This window comes from Ascaphus truei, chromosome 5, assembly GCF_040206685.1.
Source record: "Ascaphus truei isolate aAscTru1 chromosome 5, aAscTru1.hap1, whole genome shotgun sequence".
Lineage (NCBI taxonomy): Eukaryota > Metazoa > Chordata > Amphibia > Anura > Ascaphidae > Ascaphus > Ascaphus truei.
The window spans coordinates 103,024,776-103,046,103 of NC_134487.1; the positions used below are offsets into that span (position 1 = coordinate 103,024,776).

Sequence of the window (21,328 nt, forward strand, 5' to 3'; positions counted from 1 at the left end):
GAGAGAGGGGGAGCCATAAAAGGGATACAGGCTGAGCAGAGGGTAGCTCAACTGATGAGGGTATGGAAGATAGGGCGCAGTGTATATATGCATAAGGTAGTATACTGCAATGAGCGAGGAGTACCCAGAGAATACAGCGTGACTGTACATGATGCCGCGGGGCGAGAGGTGAAGAAGCCAGATCCTCGGCATTATTATTGAGTATCCAATAGAGTGGTCTGTTGTTTTCTTTAACGCTCCCTGCTGGTCAGTGAGTGTATTGGGCTTACATTATTATGTCCATGCAATGATGTTTGCTATGTTATTTGTGTGTTCTTTTGCAGTGTTTCCTGGCGCAAGGTACACCAAATTTAGGTCCCAGCCGGGACGGTGGGTATTAACCAGGGGGAGTATGTAGCCATGCATAATAATGACTGCATACATCTTCCCTGTTGGCAGTAAGTCCTGGTAAATACAGGTCTGCCAACGGGAGTTATGGAGGTTTTCCCTCACACCCTTGTGTGGTGCCCTGTGTAAGGAAGGGAGTGGCTGTATGCTCTGAGTCCCTGGATAGTGACCTCAGAGATGCGCCTGCCCCCTGGAGTATAAAGGGCACAACACTGTCAGTTAGTGTTGTTGTTGGTGAAGAAATAGTAACCCGAAGGTACCGAGAGGAAGTAACACTTTTGTGACCCTAGTGCAGTAACTAGCGGCAGCAGAGTGATAGATTAAGTTTGTCTATGCCACACTGTGTCCAGGGACCTGGCACAGCGGTGATCTCCCTAGGAGAAAGGGAATCCCACTTCAGTACGGGAGGGCGTACCTGGCAAAGGGACATCACGGAGAGATGTGTGGCTAGAGCCGGCAGCTGCATGGGGCAGTCTGCTACATCCCTGTATTCAATAAAGATGTCCTTGAGAAAAAGAACCCCACTGTGTGAGTGTGAGATTACTCAACAGTGGATGGCACCAAGAAGGAGTTCCTCACCAGGACCATCTCCCTGCGGAAGCATAGATCCTGATGAGGTGGAGGCGCTGCACATGAAGTAAGTTGGACTCGCACCCACTACCTCAGCTACCTGTCCTGATGACATCCCCTAATAACACCAAGCGGGAGACTCAAGAGTCCTGTTACTTGCAGGTGCACCACCACACACGCCTTGTAATGGGGGACTGGTTAGACTACACGGGCCAATATGAGATTGGGTGGGTCAGGCCAGAGGGAACACCCGTTACAATAGGATAGGTGATACTAATGTGCATTCATAGGAGAGGTGCTGCTAATGTGCATTCATGATCATGTTGTTTGCTCTCACCACAGGATCTGTCTGTTGCTTCGCTCACTGTTTATTTTGTCCGTTAGCAATAAAGCATAGTGAGATATAGTAAAAAAAAAAAACAACGGCCGACGTCATTCACACGGCGCCGCTTCCGGATCTGTCACGTGTGTTAGGTAAACACCGGACCTGGGTCGCGTCCTCGGGAGTTGCATGGTGGTGCCGTCGCTGCAGGAGTCAGGCGCAGCCCCCTGGCAAGATCCGGGCGATGCTCCGGCGGAGGTTGTGGAAGAGGAGGCGGAGGAGGAAGGCGACGACGACGACGAGCTGGTGCTAATGATGAGCTCGGAGGACCAGGGGATGATCCAGTTGGCGGTGCCGGTGGAGCAGGCCGTGCTGGAGACTACTTTCTCTCACCTCGGCATCTTCTCATACGACAAGGCCAAGGACAACGTGGAGAAGGAGAAGGAGGCCAACAGGAGTGCCGGGGCCTCGTGGTCCTCCATGCTGGCGGCTCTGGCTCACCTCGCGGCGGCGGAGAAGGCTTATCACAGCATGAGCTTCCTGGGCCAGAAGCCGGGTAACCTCATTCCCACCCCTCCTCCCCGCACAGTGTGTGCACGCTCAGGGTAACCTCATTCCCACCCCTCCTCCCCGCACAGTGTGGGCACGCTCAGGGTAACCTCATTCCCACCCCTCCTCCCCGCACAGTATGTGCACGCTCAGGGTAACCTCATTCCCACCCCTCCTCCCAGCACAGTGTGTGCACGCTCAGGGTAACCTCATTCCCACCCCTCCTCCCCGCACAGTATGTGCACGCTCAGGGTAACCTCATTCCCACCCCTCCTCCCCGCACAGTGTGTGCACGCTCGGGGTGACCTCATTCCCACCCCTCCTCCCCGCACAGTGTGTGCACGCTCGGGGTGACCTCATTCCCACCCCTCCTCCCCGCACAGTGTGTGCACGCTCGGGGTGACCTCATTCCCACTACTCCTCCACCCACAGTGTGTGCACGCTCGGGGTCACTTCACTCCCACCCCTCCTTCCCGCACAGTGTGTGCACGCTCAGGGCCACCTCATTCCCACCCCTCCTCCCCGCACAGTGTGTGCACGCTCAGGGTGACCTCATTCCCACCCCTCCTCCCCGTACAGTGTGTGCATGCTTAGGGTAACCTCATTCCCACCCCTCCTCCCTGCACAGTGTGTGCACGCTCAGGGTAACCTCATTCCCACCCCTCCTCCCCGCACAGTGTGTGCACGCTCAGGGTAACCTCATTCCCACCCCTCCTCCCCGCACAGTGTGGGCACGCTCAGGGTGACCTCATTCCCACCCCTCCTCCCCGCACAGTACGTGCACGCTCGGGGTGACCTCATTCCCACCCCTCCTCCCCGCACAGTGTGTGCACGCTCGGGGTGACCTCATTCCCACTACTCCTCCACCCACAGTGTGTGCACGCTCGGGGTCACTTCACTCCCACCCCTCCTTCCCGCACAGTGTGCGCACGCTCAGGGCCACCTCATTCCCACCCCTCCTCCCCGCACAGTGTGTGCACGCTCAGGGTGACCTCATTCCCACCCCTCCTCCCCGTACAGTGTGTGCATGCTTAGGGTAACCTCATTCCCACCCCTCCTCCCTGCACAGTGTGTGCACGCTCAGGGTAACCTCATTCCCACCCCTCCTCCCCGCACAGTGTGTGCACGCTCAGGGTAACCTCATTCCCACCCCTCCTCCCCGCACAGTGTGGGCACGCTCAGGGTAACCTCATTCCCACCCCTCCTCCCCGCACAGTACGTGCACGCTCAGGGTAACCTCATTCCCACCCCTCCTCCCAGCACAGTGTGTGCACGCTCAGGGTAACCTCATTCCCACCCCTCCTCCCCGCACAGTATGTGCACGCTCAGGGTAACCTCATTCCCATCCCTCCTCCCCGCACAGTGTGTGTGCACGCTCGGGGTGACCTCATTCCCACCCCTCCTCCCCGCACAGTGTGTGCACGCTCGGGGTGACCTCATTCCCACCCCCCCTCCCCGCACAGTGTGCACGCTCAGGGTGACCTCATTACCACCCCTCCTCCCCGTACAGTGTGTGCATGCTTAGGGTAACCTCATTCCCACACCTCCTCCCCGCACAGTGTGTGCACGCTCAGGATAACCTCATTCCCACCCCTCCTCCCTGCACAGTGTGTGTGCGCGCTCAGGGTGACCTCATTCCCACCCCTCCTCCCCGCACAGTGTGTGCACGCTCAGGGTGACCTCATTCACACCCCTCCTCCCCGCACAGTGTGTGCACGCTCAGGGTGACCTCATTCCCACCCCCCTCCCCGAGTGTGCATGCCAAGGGGAACCCCGAGAAATAAGGTTTAGAAGCGGTCACCCTGACGCACCCACAGCTCAGAGCATTACAAGCAGTAACGAAATAAAAAGAGCAATATTTTAGTACCAAAACTACCGGTGCCAACTGCAATTCTAAAAGTTGCCCCCTTTTAAATCCTTCAGTGACAGAGGTATCTAGCATTGACGATCCTACTGATTGGATTAAAATGTAATTGTGTATGGGTAGAGGCTTGAGCTCGGTAAGCAAGGCACTTGTTCAACCTTCTTTACCCTACAGCAGAATAAATACAAGCTGTTTTAGCCTATCCCTCATGGTCCCAACCTAATGAGCACTATCTGAGTCCTACTCTGGGTGCTAATTGCCAGCTAAATAAGGAAGAGGGAGGAGGTTATAGAGCAGACTGCTTGGTACATAGAGCCTTCTTTTTGTAAATGTGATCAGTTACTTCTGAATTGTACTGTTGCACATTATTTTATTTGTGTAACATCAAAGTATGTACAGTACAGTATACGTTTCTTTGTCTTATATGCTAAAGATCCCTGGGGAAAACGCAAGGAGGTTGCAGTGTTTTGCTATGATATTTTTTGTATCCCTAGTTTAGCTATTATCAAGTATTCATTTATTTATATAAATTAATATTATCCATGTGAAGGAATAAGTAATGTAAAAAATGTTTTATGCATTAGTTGATCCATTCCATAAGATACTTTTTGGCCAAACGTACACCTCTGGCCTAGACATTTCCTGCATATCAGCCGCAGTTGGCTGGCAGATTTAGGAGAGGCCAATGATAGATAGACTTGGAATAGCTATTAAGGACAGAAATACTTTGAATAGGAGGTTTTCTCGCTCCTAATATTTGGAGAAGTTTAAAATCCTGCCTTCAATATATGTAGATTACCTTAATGTGTATTAAGGTTTACTGTAGTTTTCAACCTGATACATTTATCTCTTGATTCCCAGTGGGGCATAGCAATGGATTGAAGGACTCAACGTTTTCCAACTCTCTTCTGCTTTTCCTACCAAATAACCTTTTTTTTATATGGATTGAACGCTACCTCTTTCACTCTTGATGGGTAGTACTGTCAGATGATAACAAAATGTCTATACTTTTTTTGTTGTTGCTGCTGCGTAGAGATGGGCAGATGTGTCAAAATTCGATCCGTGAGTTCGGGGGAATTTTTGACAATTCAATGTCGAATATTTGCCCTTGAATTTGGCATCGAAAAATGTGGGCAACTGTACCGAAGCCCACCGGCGTATTGCTTCGGCGTCCCTTTTAAAGAAATATTATTTATAAGATGTTTTTACCAGGAAAAAATAAATCGAGATCGACCTGATTTTCGAGTACGTCCTGAGCACAGAGTTACGGTGACAATACATGGTTAAGTTACATCAATAGTGGTAAACATTAAATTTACAGGCATTTCATGTCATAGCATTCCATCAGCAAATGTTAAAACGAATATTCAAGTCATGTATTTGATTGTGCACACGAATGGCCCAAAACACCTTTGTGGGTTTGGCACCATGTGGGAATAATTAGCGCACAAATATTCATTTAACTTTATAATGAGGCGAATGTGCCTGATTGGAGATTGTTGAATGTATTCGAATAATTCACAAGTCTCTATTGCTGAGTCAAATTCGTTGTCCTTTAGCCCTGGATTTCAAATGCCATAAGACATCTGCCAGTTTGGGCTGTCATCAACTAAATTCCCTGTAATTAACTTTCATGCTTCTGATATGCATTTTGCCATTATCAGATAACTGGATATTGTGAACCCGTTCAGGGGCTTCAGAAGCCTCCTCCTTCATTGCAGTGCTTCTGTCTTATTGGTAAATTGTGACAGAGCTAACAAAACATATGTCTGTCTCTCGCCAAATCTTACTGCTCCATTCTGTCTTCTTCCACACAGGTGTCTTATTGAGAGTTTGATTGTGGATTATTTCTCTCTCTTGGGCAGTATAGCTTGTTATGCCAGGCAACCAAATCTTGTCTCGCGTTCTTACCTCTTGAATGATCCTCTCGTAAACAAGTCAGGAGGCTTTCCATTGGGCACAGCACCGGTACCAAAAGTGCTAGAACCACAGGTCATGCTTTGAAACGGGAGGGTGGGGAGACTCAGGGAGAATGTAAAGAAATACTTCTTTATGGAAAGGGTGGTGAATTCCTAGGACAGCCTCCCAACAGGTGGTAAAGCATAATGTATAGTAAGGGAGTTCAAAACTGCTTGGGATACACACCAGGCTATCATAATATAAAAGAAACTTGGCAGACTATAATAATATAAAAGAAACTTGGCAGACTGTGATCCTAGTGCTTCTTGCCTGCTCTTCAAAACATTTTTTTACATTAATGCAATCCTTTTTAAGTTCTGAAGGTGCATACATATTTTACACATTGGGAATTTAATATGGCCACTGCCATTCAAACATATTATTTAAACAGTTCAGTTTGCCATGTTATTACCTAATGCTAGCGGAAGGAGGAAACATCTGAACATGGCACACTGAAATAGAATAATCTTTGTGTTTAGAGTGGTATTGCTGCAGTAAAGCACAAGGCCACTGTAGTTTTCAATGAAAAGTTCCATTGTTATTTACTTACAACCACATAGTTGCAAGATATATCGATGTGATTTGAGTGATTGCCAAAGGGTTGTATCACATGAAGTATCTATCAAGTTGTTGTGGGCAGTATTTATATATAGACAATTAAGTGGGAAAATGATAGTGGAAAGTACTTACATTTTTCTTTCACTTTTATATGATTGACTATACCAGGAAAATGTGTGCTCATTTTCATGTCCTTGCCCAGAATCCTCGGTGTTACTGAATGGAATACACAAAGCTGGTTTTATTGACCTGTTTGAGATCTGCAGAGATACCCATGGGCTTCTTGTCTTTGCTAGTTTACAATGATTAGGCATTGTCGAATTTTGAGTGCCCGTACATCATTACTGTAATTGGCTTTCCAAAATTGTGCAGGATGATTGAGCACTAATTGCACACCATGCCACAATTTACATTTCACCTTCCATACAGTATATGCCAGTGTAAAGGTGTGAGTGTATTGATTGGGGTAAACTCACCAAACCACTTCTGTTAAATCGCAGAAAAGCAAAACAATCTTATTTTGAGCTCACTTTCTGGGTCTTGATCTCCTACATTTGCAAAAAAAAGATGAAACATAATACAGTACGTGCTATGCCATTGGCTAGAAAGTCAGGGGAGGCTGGTGTTCATGCAGAATCTATTCTTAGCAATAACCAATTTCATGCTCTACATCTCGAGCTGTTCCTCCTAAGCCTTACACCGCAGCAGCGGCTGCAATTTGTTGTTTGCATTAAGGTCCAATGGCCACTTTGTTGCTGGGGATGGCTGCAGATTGTAACCGCTTTATTACCCTAACCAGCTGACCTGGTCTAAAACCATCTTCATATTGACCAGTTAATGGGTAACTTTGTCTAAATTGGAATTGCCAGGATTTTCGTAGGTGAATGTGGCGTTTCCTCTATATCTTTTTAGTACTGGAAGGCAGCCATAAATTAAATTTTGAAGATTTTGCACAAAGTAAATAGTTTACAAATGGATAAGACCCATGAACAACCATCGGTAATCATTTTACTGTCACTCAAACTATGTATACAGTGGTATACACTTTTTTTCGTTCTTCCAGTTTACATGTTTTAAGTAACGACCTGGAAGGTTAGATTTGTCACGCTATAGAATTTAGAGTCCTGGTAAATGATTAGTTTAGCCAAGTAATATGGCATGGTTTGGTAATCGATATTCTTCAAATATTGTAAATTCTTCCCATATTGAACAGAGAACCAGCTTTTCCCCAATATCTCTTACCATACAATGCTTCCACTGCAGCAAGGGACTCTGGGAAATGACATGCAAAGGAACACACACTTTGCTTCAAATCAATTTTGACATGTGCAACCCTACTTTTTGCCCATGTTTAAGCAATGTAAGTTGTAAATGTGTCGTCGGTGGTTTGTTTAAAAGTATTCCCAGTACACCCAGAGAGAAGGTACAGTAGTGCATCAGGTTTCCGTTTCCGTTTCACCTGCCCAATGCATAGGTCTAAAATGAAACAGGCTCAACGCAGAGGATTTTTTGTCTGACTAATTTAACAGATTTACCCGTCTTGAATCAAAGGTTCAGTCTCACTTCTAACCAAAGTGATCAATGCATTGCCAACCCCCCACTCTAGCAGTGAAGTGGTTGAGGATGGCGCTTATTCTCATTTCCCTATAAAAAGGGGGAGTATGAAGTGTGTAATATATAAAATGTGGTACTCCATGCCCCATCACAAACGACCATTGTCTAAAAATACATTTAAAAAAAAGGGCGGGGGTGGGGGGGGGGGGGTAAGTGAAACTTCTTTCTGTTGTCACTGAAATTGTAATTATACTCTCATAAGTCTTTCATTCAATCAAAAACATCAAACAAAAAAAACAATTTCAGTGACAAAACACAAACGTTTCATTTAGAAGCACGTGCTAGGCGCACCCCCCCCCCCCTTTTTTTTTGGTTGTTGGATGGGTCGCCAATGGGTTAATAGTTAACAGCCTGACATGACTAATCCTGATTACTCTTTATGGTGTCTGTATGTATATATACATACTCACATATATGTGTAGATATATATCTATATCTGAGAGAGAGGTGTACACACATACATACGTATACACACACGCGTGCACATACACACACATACGCAGTGTGTCGACAAACCTATACATTTGCACGCCCCGGGCGAGTGGATTTAACCTCGTGGCGAGCTCCTATTGGCCCAAGCACACACGTGTGGTACTAGGTGGCGAGTAGATTTTTTTGTTCGGCGAGTAGATTTTTTGGTGATTTGTCGACCACTGCACATACGTATGTGTGTGTATATATATATATATATATATATATATATATATATATATATATATATGTGTGTGTTGAGAGAGAAAAGAAGGCTCTAAAAAAGCACTCTAGTATGTGTTGTTTCTTTCTTTTTCTCTTGCAAAATATATATATATATGTGTGTGTGTATATATACACTGTGTGTGTGTGTGTGTGTGTGTGTGTGTGTGTGTGTGTGTACACGTACGTGCTCCCTCTTCCTCACCTTTTTAACTCGGGAGGTCTTTTCACTTTGCTGCAAAGAACAGGATCTACTATGGTTCTTTCCCCTCATACAGGGGTAAAAGGGAAGGTTCACAGTGTAGTGTAGGACCTGCATTAATTTGGTTATACCTTGACGTTTGGTATGCAGGCTTATGACGCTTTGGCCAAAGGGTTTAATTAAATAATTCCACATTGCTATTGGAAATACGATCATTCACCCAGTAGCCCAAGCACGCTGCCTAGGGGTCACACTTGATTCCTCTCTCTCATTCTCCTCTCATATTCAAAACGTTTCTAAAACTTGTCGCTTTTTCCTCCGCAATATCACAAAGATACGCCCTTTCCTCTGTTACTCAACTGCTAAAACTCTGACTCAGGCCCTCATTCTCTCACGTCTCGATTACTGCAACCTCCTGCTGTCCGGCCTTCCTACCTCTCACCTGTCTCCCCTACAATCTATCCTAAACACTGCTGCCAGAATCACTCTACTCTTTCCTAAATCTGTCTCCGCATCTCCCCTCCTGAAATCCCTCTCCTGGCTTCCGATTAAATCGCGTATCTCACACTCAATTCTACTGCTCACTTTTAAAGCTTTACATTCTTCTGCCCCTCCTTACATCTCAGCCCTAATTTCTCACTATACACCATCACGACTCTTGCGTTCTTCTCAAGGATGTCTTCTTTCTACCCCCTTTGTATCTAAAGCTCTCTCCCGCCTTAAACCTTTCTCACTTTCTGCCCCACACCTCTGGAATGCCCTTCCCCTCAATACCCGACTAGCCCCCTCGCTATCCACCTTTAAGACCCACCTTAAGACACATCTGCTTAAAGAAGCATATGAGTAGCACTGGATAATCATGGACACATGACACAAAGCTTGGCCCCCTGCAGACGCACTTACTAGTATTCCCTCCTACTGTCTCTGTACGTTCTCCCTACCTACCAATTAGATTGTAAGCTCCTCGGAGCAGGGACTCCTTCCTTAATGTTACTTTTACAGTATGTCCGAAGCACTTATTCCCATGATCTGTTATTTATATTTGTTATTTATATCACATGTATTACTACTGTGAAGCGCTATGTACATTTATGGCGCTATACAAATAAAGACATACATACATACATACATACAAATAACCAAGTAAATATTATTATTATTATTGAAGTATTTAAACTTTATACTTATTACTTTATATGTTTTGTCAATTGGATGTAGCATTGGGCACCCCTGTCTTTTGTTGTACATACATACACACATACACGTTTTACATACACACATACACGGTTTACATACACACATACACGGTTTACATACACACATACACGGTTTACATACACACATACACGGTTTACATACACACATACACGGTTTACATACACGTGTGTGTTTTGTCTTGTAAGTTTACAGAAATAGAAACGGGGGCAGAGCACTGCCAACAAATTGGAGGAGGCCAATATAGAAAAATAGGAAATTATTTATTAATTAAACGTATCATACCAGACCCCTAGATAGCAACACACCTTGTGTTCCGGGCAACACGCCCTTTGTAAGTTTACAGAGACTGAAGTGCTGTGTCTGTCAGCTATAGCAGGGGTTGCTGGGATTTGTAGTCACTGGGGCCTCCACTTCTGATTATTTATATCTACATATATATATATATCCATGTAGAGGTACCAGTACCGTGTTAGCCGAGCTTCAATAATCAAAAAATAAATAAATGCAGGTTGCATTCTGCTGCTCCTCCTTTGGACCACCTCTTGTCATACAGCACTGGTGAAGGGAACACCAGCTGCATTGTGACCAGTGCCTCCTGCTGGATGGAGCAGAGTAGGAAGCAACCAGTCATGAACCAATCCTCGGCTTTAATCACCATGCCAGTGGGACCATCAGAACATGAACTCTCTGCCTTTATGTTTAACTATAATAACCAATAAATAAGGATTTGCTTTGGATGCAGTTGGCCATTACTATGAGTGGGGTCCTCAAACAACCTGGTTTAATGTGTTGTTCTCAATGCACCTCTTTCCTCCTAAATATAAACTGCTGATTTAAACTCCACCCGTATCCAGTTCCAAAACAGCTGCAATCCATTTCTAAATAACATGCCTATGGCCTTTAAGGTTCCTTTTAACATCTGGTGCATTTAGTTATTTATAAGCCCTTGTTGAGATAATAGATGTTTTCATACCCTGTAAGGATGCCTTTGATGATCGCCCCTAGCAATGCACACTTGGTGAACTGCTTTCTGAGCATGAAAAGGTCTTCTCTGTTGTAACATCTCCGGTTGAGTGCACATCTGCTAGTAACATAACTTGTCCCTTTAGGTGTTAAAGGCAGGCAGCTCATAGGTTATTGGAGTCAGACTGTAGCTCTGTAAAGTGTTTTCTCAGTGCTGTTTCCGTTTATATGAAACCTCCTTCCCACACCATATCCCACGATGCATTTTGTGACAATGTTATAATTAGCTCGCTGGGTACTTGGATAATTGGTTTCCTAGGTTCAATGCTTGTCAAATTTTTTTTTACTATAAATAGGTGCAGACTGTTTTTTGAGTGAATAAAAAAAAGAGCGAATTTGCCAATGTTTTGTGCTCTAATAAGAAATATTAGAGGATTAATTAAAAGTGGAGTACCTCAAGGTTCGGTACTGGGGCCACTGCTTTTTAACTTGTTTATTAATGACCTTGAGGTTGGCATGAAAAAGTCTCCATGCCAACTGATGTCTGATGATAATAAATTATGTAAGGTAGTGAAATCAGAGCAGAATCTAATTTCTCTACAGAAGGCCTTTGATGAACTACAAACTTGGGCAGGTAAATGGCAGATGAGTTTTAATACAGATAAATGTAAGTTTATGCATTTGGTAAAAAAGAATAAACAGCCTACTTCTAAATTAAGTGTGACTAAATTAGGTCAATCATTGAGAAGGATTTAGGAGTGATGAAGACGGCAGGTTTGGCAATAGTGCTCCGCAATATAACAAAGATACGCCCTTTCCTCTGTTGCTCGACTGCTAAAACTCTGACTCAGGCCCTCATTCTCTCCCGTCTTGATTACTGTAACCTCCTGTTGTCCGGCCTTCCTGCCTCTCACCTGTCTCCCCTACAATCTATCCTAAATGCTGCTGCCAGAATCACTCTACTCTTTCCTAGATCTGTCTCGGCATCTCCCCTCCTGAAATCCCTCTCCTGGCTTCCGATCAAATCCCGCATCTCACACTCCATTCTTCACTTTTAAAGCTTTACACTCTTCTGCCCCTCCTTACATCTCAGCCCTAATTTCTCGTTATGCACCATCCAGACTCTTGCGTTCTTCTCAAGGATGTATTCTTTCTACCCCTTTGTATCTAAAGCACTCTCCTGCCTTAAACCTTTTTCACTGACTGCCCCACACCTCTGGAATGCCCTTCCCCTCAGTACCCGACTTGCACCCTCTCTATCCACCTTTAAGACCCACCTTAAGACACACTTGCTTAAAGAAGCATATGAATAGCACTGTGGATATTCTGAACACATGATACATAAAGCTTGGCCCCCTGCAGACGCACTTACCAGAACTCCCTCCTACTGTCTCTGTACGTTCTCCCTACCTACCAATTAGACTGTAAGCTCCTCGGGGCAGGGACTCCTCTTCCTTAATGTTACTTTTATGTCTAAAACACTTATTCCCATGATCTGTTATTTATATTATCTGTTATTTATTTGATTACCACATGTATTACTACTGTGAAGTGCTATGTACATTAATGGCGCTATATAAATAAAGACATACAATACAATAAAACGTCCGACAGTAGCTGCAAAGGCAAAATAGATATCTTGCATAAAATATGGTATGGAAGGGAAGGAAGCATCATTTTTTAACTGTATAAATCATTAGCAAGACAACACCTTGAATATGGAGTACAGTTTTAGAAGAGCAGAGACACCAAATTAATAAAGGGGATGGAAGGTCTAACTAATAAGGAAAAGTTAGCTAAATTAGATTTATTTACATTAGAAAAGAGGCATCTAAGGGGATATGTTGACTACTAAATATAAAATGTTTATTCAGGGTCAATACAAGGAGCTTTCAAAATAACTATTCATCCCAAGGACACCAGTACAAAGGACTCAGGGTCATCCTTTAGGATTAGAGTAAAAGAGATTTCACCAGCAAGAAAGAAAATGGTTCTTTACAGTAAGGGCAGTCCAAATGTGGAATTCGTTACCCATGGAAACTGTGATGGCAGATACAATAGAAAACTTTTAAAGAAAAGGTTAGACCTCTTTTTAAAAGAAAGGTATACAGGGATAAACCAAATAAGTAAACACAGGAAAGGTGTTGATCCAGGGAGATATCTGAGTCGGGAAGGAATTTAATTTTCCCCTTATGAGGCATCATTGGATAATGTTTGACTTGGTTTTTTTGTTTGCCTTCCTCTGCATTGTAAATATAGGATGAGTATCTCATCTAAATTGAAAATAGGTTGAACTCGATGGACATGTCTGTCTTCCACAGCTATGTAACTTGGAATATAGTGGTTAATGCAAAATGTCAATTGTCATTTTGCTTTTGGGCAAGCATCTTTCTCTCGGGGAAACAGAATTGAGTGTGTTCTACAGGAGCGATAACTTTAAAATAATTTCTTATTCTTTATTATCACCGTTATTTAAAAGATGCCAAGCTATACAAAAACAAGAATGAATTCACAGACCAGATAGTTTATTCCAATCATTACAAAAGTAAACTTCTAGATCTGCAACAGGAGCCATATCTTTCAAACTACTGTACTTATAAAATAATTTGTGGTTTTAATATTTCAGCAACATTATACAGGACACTCACTTTAAGTACACTCACGAGTAAGGACATATCGCCCAATAGGCAAACGGCAGCTTGCGCGTGCGCCTGTCAGCACGTCCTGAACAGCAATACCGGCTCCCTACCTGTACCGAAGTAGTGCGCAAGCGGGGAGAGTATAGAGCCTGTTACACATGCGTTATTTACATCAGTAATGCACGTATATAACGATTGCAGTACAGTACATGCATCGATAAGTGGAAAAAAGGTAGTGCTTCACTTTATGTACATTTTCGCTTTATATACATGCTCCAGTCCCATTTCGTACGTTAATGCGGGGTATGCCTGTATAGTGAACATAACAGATACAGCCAGACACAACCTAAATACTGCACGTAGTTGTTGGTGTAGATGCTTTGTATGGTGCTCCTTTTTTATTTCAGCCACCTTAGAAAAGTCCCATTAAATATTTATCAATTTTTTTTACCAGGAAATATTACATTGAGGGTTACCTCGTTTTCAAGTATGTCCTGGGCACAGAGTTATAATGACAAATACATGGTTAGGTTAAGTAAAATGGTTATACAATACATTATATACAAGCCGTTGCATGCACACTTAAAGATAATATATATTATATGCGTATATAACAGTTACAGACCAGATTAAAATGTGAGACGGCTTTAGTTTTGAAAGAACTTAGACTGGTGGTGGCAGTGAGAGTCTCTGGTACACTGTTCCAGTTGTGGGGTGCATGTTAAGAGAAGGAGGAGCAGCCGGATACTTTGTTGAACCGTGGGACCATGAACAGTCTTTTGGAGTCAGATCTCGGATAAGTGCTGCATGTGGTGGGGGTGAGGAGCTTGTTCAGATATGCGGGCAGCTGTCCAGAAAGTATTTGAAGGCAGGACAGGAGAGATGAACTTTGCGCCCAGACTCAAGTGATAACAAATCTAGTTCTTTTAGCATTTCGCAGTAATGTGTGTTGGAATTACATTGGAGGACAATGCGGCATATTGAGTTGTAGAGGATATCGAGTTTACCAAAGTGAGTTTGGGGTGCCGTGCCATATACTATGTCCTCATAGTCTATAATTGGCATCAGCATCTGCTGTGCGATGTGCTTTCTGACCAGCAGACTTAGGGAGGATTTGTTCCTCTATAGTACACCTAATTTGCCATAGATTTTGGATATCAGGGTATCAATGTGCATCCCAAATGTTAAATGGGGGTCAAACAGTAAGCCCAAATATTTTAAACTAGTAACAGGGGCTAGGATGGTATTAGAGGTGCTTCTGATCTGTAGCTCCTTCATTGGAAGCTTTAGAAATGTAGCCTTGGTCCCAAATACCATTGTTACAGTCTTGTCAGTGTTTAGAAACAGTTTTTTGTTTTGGGAAATCCAATTTTCAAGTCTCAAAGTCAGATTGAAGTATTTGTCCAAGGTCTGAGAGGTTAGGGCTGTGTGCATATAAGGTTGTCATCTGCATACATGTATATTGAGGATCCCTTACAAGCTGTAGAAAGATCATTCATGAAGAGTGGGGTCCCAGAGCAGAGCCTTGCGGGAAACCGCAGGTGATGTCCAAAGGGTTGGAGTTATTGACTGAGATAGACACATGTTGGGATCTATCTGATAGGTAAGAATGAAACCAGTTTAAAGCTTCCCTATTCCAGAGTACTGAAGTTTGTTTAGCAAGATAACGTGATCAACCGTATAAAAAAGCCTTTACAAAATCTAGGAATATTGCACCTGTAAGTTGTCTCAGTTCCATTCCACACTGGATCTCGTTGCAAACTTTTAGGAGGGTAGTTACCGTGGAGTGTTTGGGGCGAAAGCCAGATTGGAAGTGGCTAGGGAAATTTGTCTTGGTGTAGTAATCGCGTAAATGGGAGTGGACACATTTTTCCATGACTTTGGGAGAAATAATTTTTATTGGTGGAGATGGCATGGGGTGAAGCACTAATATTAAAGTTATTGATTAGAATTAGTCTACTCTTGAGCCAAGGATCACTCGTCTGAATTGGAAAAATGTACACTTGACTGCCTTTACCATAGATACAGGTAATATAGTCCTCTATTCTCTGTGATTTTAATTAAAGTGTTCTATTATTTCACCATCAGGTGGCCAGTCCTTCTTCAGTAGAAAGGATTCCATCAGAACGAATTACACATCATTATACAATGAACTGAAGAAGGTGGTAACCACAGGTAGGAATGCCATTGGAGGGACTGCTCCACACTTAGAAGAGCTGCTTTCCCACCTATCGGAGCAGCTGTGCTATTTTGTCCAGGCACGCATGGAAATTGCGGACTTCTATGAGAAAATGTACACTTTGAGCAGCCAAAAGTTCATCAATTCAGAGGAGCTGGTCAACATTTTGGAATCCATCTTAAAGAAGTACAGCTCAAGGTCAGTATTGTAATACAAAGATCTCCAGCTGTGTATTAAGACTCTTCAAGTACAAGCGATGGGGGAGACAAAGGGGCTTGATTGGAGGATTTTCAACTCCCCCCACATCCCCCCTTCCTGCCCTAACTTAAAAGTTGCTTTTTAGTTTGTACCTATTCATCTTAAATGAAGGATTTAATCTTTAAAATAAAAAAAAAATGATTACAATTCCTTTGTTTTTGGCACCGTCTCGATAAATGTGCGCAGTCTGTAATATTTGTAATGTTAAGGCTAACGTATTTACAGGGTCATTCCATTGATATTGGTTTGTGACAATATTAAGCTATATTATAACAAAATGATAGTTTATGATGTAGTTTGGTAATTAAACACAAATATATAAAAAGAATGTATGTAATTTCCAGCGTAGCAAATCCGTGAGACTTGGAGTATAACAATTTGCATTTTGCGCTCCTTTGAACAGTTGCTTCAAAGGAGAAGTGACATTTCCCTGCTATACGCCAGTAACTCGATCTAGTTTTGTTACTTGAAAGGTAATTTAATAATGAATAAGCTATTTAAATTAGTGTGCTGTGCCTTCTTCCTTCTTATGCAAGCCAAGCACTGCAGACTTGCTATTTACAGTAGAAGTTTTTAATCATATTAAGTAGAGCAGTGAGCATTATAAAAGGGAATAATAATTAAGGATAGCCATAGACTGTCGACTCCATCCAAATGAGTCTGAAAATGTAACATACTGTATTGTTATTTAAGGTAGTACTACTGTGAGTCGAAAGAGAATAAGTTAGACTATAGTATCCCAATCCTCAATTTGTTCACCCTCAAGGAGGAGGCCCTACCAACCCAAGTCCTTTGACACATCAACATGTTGCTTATGTGATGGTTGGCTCTAGGAGTTTAATCATTGCACATTTTTTTTTTAAAAGTGGTAATTTCAATACATTAAAAAAATTGCGTCAAAGATGTGTCCTACTTGTGAATGTGTGATGTATATTGTGATTCTGCCCTGGTAACCACAACCTTGGGATTGCACTGTTACATGCTCCACTGACTGGGTTAACCTTGCAAGCACTAAACTTCTATCTGTACTATTGTTTCTTTCTGTAGGTTTCACCACCCCATACTGTCTCCTCTGGAAAGCGGATTTCAGCTTGAAGTGGATGTCCTTGCCCACCTTTTGAAAGCCCAGACTCAGATTTGCGAGTGGAAGTTCCTCCCGTCCCTGGTAAACCTGCACAGCGCTCACACCAAGTTACAGACCTGGGGTCAAATATTTGAGAAGCAGAGAGAGACCAAGAAGCATCTATTTGGCGGACAGTCTCAAAAGGCTGTGCAGCCCCCACACCTCTTCCTCTGGCTCATGAAGTTTAAAAACATCCTCCTTGCCAAGTTCAGCTTTTACTTCCATGAGGCACTTAGTCGTCAGACCTCAGAGATGAAGACTCTGACTGCTAAAACAAACCCAGACTATTTTGGGAAAATATCCAGTTTCATTAGAAAATACGACGCTATCAATGTCTCCTTAATTTTTGACAACCGGGGGTCAGAGAACTTTCAGGGTCATGGTTATCACCATCCAGATTCTTACCGGGAAGCACCAAAAGGTGTGGACCAGTACCCAGCAGTTGTGTCTTTACCCAATGATAGACCTGTAATGCACTGGCCCAATGTCATCATGATCATGACTGACAAGACTCCCGACCTGAACACTTTGGACAAGGTTGTCCACTTCTACGATGACAAAGTTCAAAGCACGTATTTTCTAACACGCCCCGAGCCACATTTTACCATCGTAGTGATTTTGGAGTCGAAAAAGTCAGAGAGAGACTCTCATTTCATCTCCTTTCTCAATGAGCTGTCCCACTCCCTCAAAAACTCAAGAGCGTTGGCAAATTTGAAACCAGGCTCCAAAGGTTAAAAGGGATCAGCAGCATCCTAGAAACTAGAGAAGCTTACAAATCTGTATTTAACAGATCTGAACCTGTTTGCTGTTAGAGGTGCATACACGAGAGAAAAGAAACCTAGTAGGTGAGCACTCAATCATAGCTAAAGTATTGTGGTAATATTAAAAATCTTTATTATCATCAATGAATATAAAATAAAAGGGTTTAAAATTAGATCAAACAGCATGGACTGTGACTGTGATCAAAATTACATTGCTGTACCAGCTATAGCAGGGCCCCGGGTATACGGCGGGTTCCGTTCCAGGGCCCCGCCATATAGTGAAAATCGCCGGAAAGCGGATCCGGCAATTTTCAGTTCCCTGCATGCACAGAAAGGCGTTTTTCGCCGTTCTGCACATGCGCGGCCTACGGTCTGCACGCGCAAACTACGCCCATTCTGCGCATGCGCGACTGCGGTTTAAAGATGGCGGCCCCCTCTCGGCGCCGCCGGATAACGAAGCACCACAACTTAGATTAAATATCAGTAAATGTTGCGGTCACAGTATGGCCATACTCCTCCACACATGCGGGACGCCATCACTGTGACCGCAACATTTACTGATATTTACTCTTAAGTTGCGGAGTCCCTGCTTTGTATACCATACAACGATCCTGTATGCAGCAATTCGGCTTCGCAGGACCTCTCTATATAAGGGACCTCTATTTTATTCTGCTGCCATTATTTAGGCACGCCCGAGAGCACATCAGCAGAGATATATTATGATCCGTGCTGATGTAGGGGACAGTGCATACAGAAGATAGTGTTCTGCCTCAATTAGGTTCATTTACCCTGTTGGTTCTGGATGTGCTCGATTAACACTGTACCTGGTTATCCTTTTATACCATATATGCATATATCATCTATTCCCTCTGTATACATCCTTGCTGTATAGTGCACACACGGATCTTCTCACGGGATCATTTATCAGCCGTGGATCCGCTTCTATTATCAGCTGGGAATTGTCGGGTGTTTGGCTGCAATATTTGGTTAATTAACGGCACAGCCACTCGCTTACTTTGGGTTACAATGTTTGCTGCCATATACAGGGATATTACCTACCTATATATAAGGACACCGTTCTCCTGTAGACACTAATTGCCTCCTTGATTTTTTACGTATGACTTATACCCTCTTATGTAATTACTGCCTCTGCATACTTGCCTTTCCGCAGCAGTGATTGTATCCTTATCCCTCCCGCGGAGGGAGACACTCTGCTCTGCAGTGCCCAAAATCATGTGGACACTGCATACTTTGCCGGTTTTGTATCTTCCTATACTTTGAGGTGTATCTGCATTCAATATACAATTGTCGCAGTCTCATTCCTCTATTGTAGCTCATAGCTACTGAGCTACATTTACCTAAGTTACATCAATTGATACTACTGGCTGCTGAGGCAGTTAATATACAGCAGTTCAATTACTGGCCCCTTATTCTATCACATTAGGCTGTAAATTTACAGCATGAGATTTTGATTATTTGTCATATAATCTCCCATATGTATAATCAACATAGCTGGTACAGCAATGTTATTTTGATCACAGTCCATGCTGTTTGATCTAATTTTAAACCCCTTTATTTTATATTCATTGATGATAATAAAGATTATTTTTAATATTACCACAATACTTTAGCTGTGATTGAGTGCTCACCTACTAGGTTTCTTTTCTCTCGTGTATGCAAATCTACCCTAGCTAGTGAGCACCTCACACTGACTTCTCAGCTGTGCGGGGCTACCCTCTTTTGTGTGTGGTTGCTGTTAGAGGTGCTGCCACAGCTTGCAGACCCCTTCGGCAGAAACCGGTTAATAATTGTTTCCCACTATCTAATAATTTTGTGCCAACAGGATTGCTGAAATGCAATATAGCGTCCAAAGAAACAAGTAGTAAATTGAAGTGCCCATACCCGATTTCCATCGTTGTAAAGAGGATATTCGTGGGCCCTGGTGATCTGATTTGGGAATGTAATGGTTTGATTTGTGATTTTCATATTGATATAAGTGCAACAGTTTTACTTTGAGTTTGATCTTGTGCAGAACTTCATATTTTTATCTCGCAACCAACTTGCGAGCACAAGTATGTTTGAGATGTAATGCTTATATTTAATGGGTGATTTAAGCAGTTTCATGATGGAGCGGTATAGCTTTTTAAAGCATTGTTTGGATTAAGTGGTGCAGGATATCAAATATAGCAGTGGTAGTCTGACCTCTCCTGTGACGCGGGAAACAAATGCTCCCCTCTCACCCATTTTGTAGCACACAGCTGCTCAGTACTGCAAATGCATGGTCATTTTTTGGACTTTAAATTTCCCCCCACTATTTGTTATTTGCGTTAATAAATTAGTCTCCGTGCAAAGAAGAAAACTGAATGAGCAGCCAGCTGCCATTTGTGTTTCTAGCACAAGCTTAATCTTATTTTACAGTATTCATGCCCAACACTGGAGAATATTATTGTAACACCGTATTCTGTTTCACATCCTTGATATATTTCAAAATATATATAATATTAAAGCATCAAACACAACTTCTTTTCTTCAATCTGCATCAATCATTCCAACCCTGGGAGCCATTCAACAGCTGTATTTCTTATTTTCTTTAAGTAATAATTACAACTCCTAATGTCCTAGGTTTATCAATGTATCGCTGCTATGGCTGTACAGGGAAAACTCCTGCTACAGATAATTTATTAACTTAAAAAATGTGCGTGTTGCTTCAAGTTACTTTTTTTTTCTTTAGAACTTGAACATCTAGATGGAAGTTAAAATGCAGACTTCATTTAAAAAAAATAAAAATATATATAGATGGGAGTTTGCTAAGACTATATATTTTTACATGCTGGGCTTTCTAAACCTTTTTGTTTTCAATACTTGACAACATAGTAACTGCAAATGTCTTCAAAGTGCTTTTTTTTTACGGTTTGATAATGTTCATATTGTAAATGATGGAAATTTGTGTCTGAAAAATATCTTGTTTTGGTAAAACGGGTCTATAAGTACTGCACTAATGAGGGGTGCTTAAATTGCAACATATGCTGCTGAATTAAAATCATCTTGCAATTCTCCAAAGAGTTCATTTTCTTGCAGGGCAGAGAGTGGTTAGCTCTGTTGACCCTGCAAAGGTGTAAGGTTGCTGCAGGTTATGATTCCTTTCAATAATTGGCTAGTCCAGGGGTGGCCAACAGGTCAGGTTTTAAGGATATCCCTGCTTCAGCACCAGTGGCTCGGTAAATGAGTGGAGTTGGCCACCCCTGGACTTGGACCACAGGTCTTTATAGTGACACATATATAGTATAGTTTAACATAGCAATGTGAGATCTCTGTTAAGTATCACAATTTGCTTTTTTTATCCGACCCCTTTTTTTTAGTTTGTATAAATGTATAGTTTGTTTCTATAGGCCGGATGCTCCAGACATTTTGTACATTGTGAAATAGGGAAGTAAATTAGAGTTTTCGGACAATAACGTAAGTTATGGAG

The 21,328-nt window shown here is 42.9% G+C and overlaps 1 protein-coding gene across 1 annotated transcript; it reads left to right on the forward strand.

Annotated features, from left to right (window-relative positions):
* Positions 1 to 1,394: 1,394 nt before the first annotated feature.
* Positions 1,395 to 20,913, forward strand: KICS2 (KICSTOR subunit 2). The gene is made up of 3 exons (XM_075600374.1): positions 1,395 to 1,835; positions 15,627 to 15,915; positions 17,023 to 20,913. Exons 1-3 carry the CDS (start codon positions 1,469 to 1,471, stop codon positions 17,831 to 17,833), a joined length of 1,467 nt encoding a protein of 488 aa, XP_075456489.1. The 5' UTR covers positions 1,395 to 1,468; the 3' UTR covers positions 17,834 to 20,913.
* Positions 20,914 to 21,328: the final 415 nt, after the last annotated feature.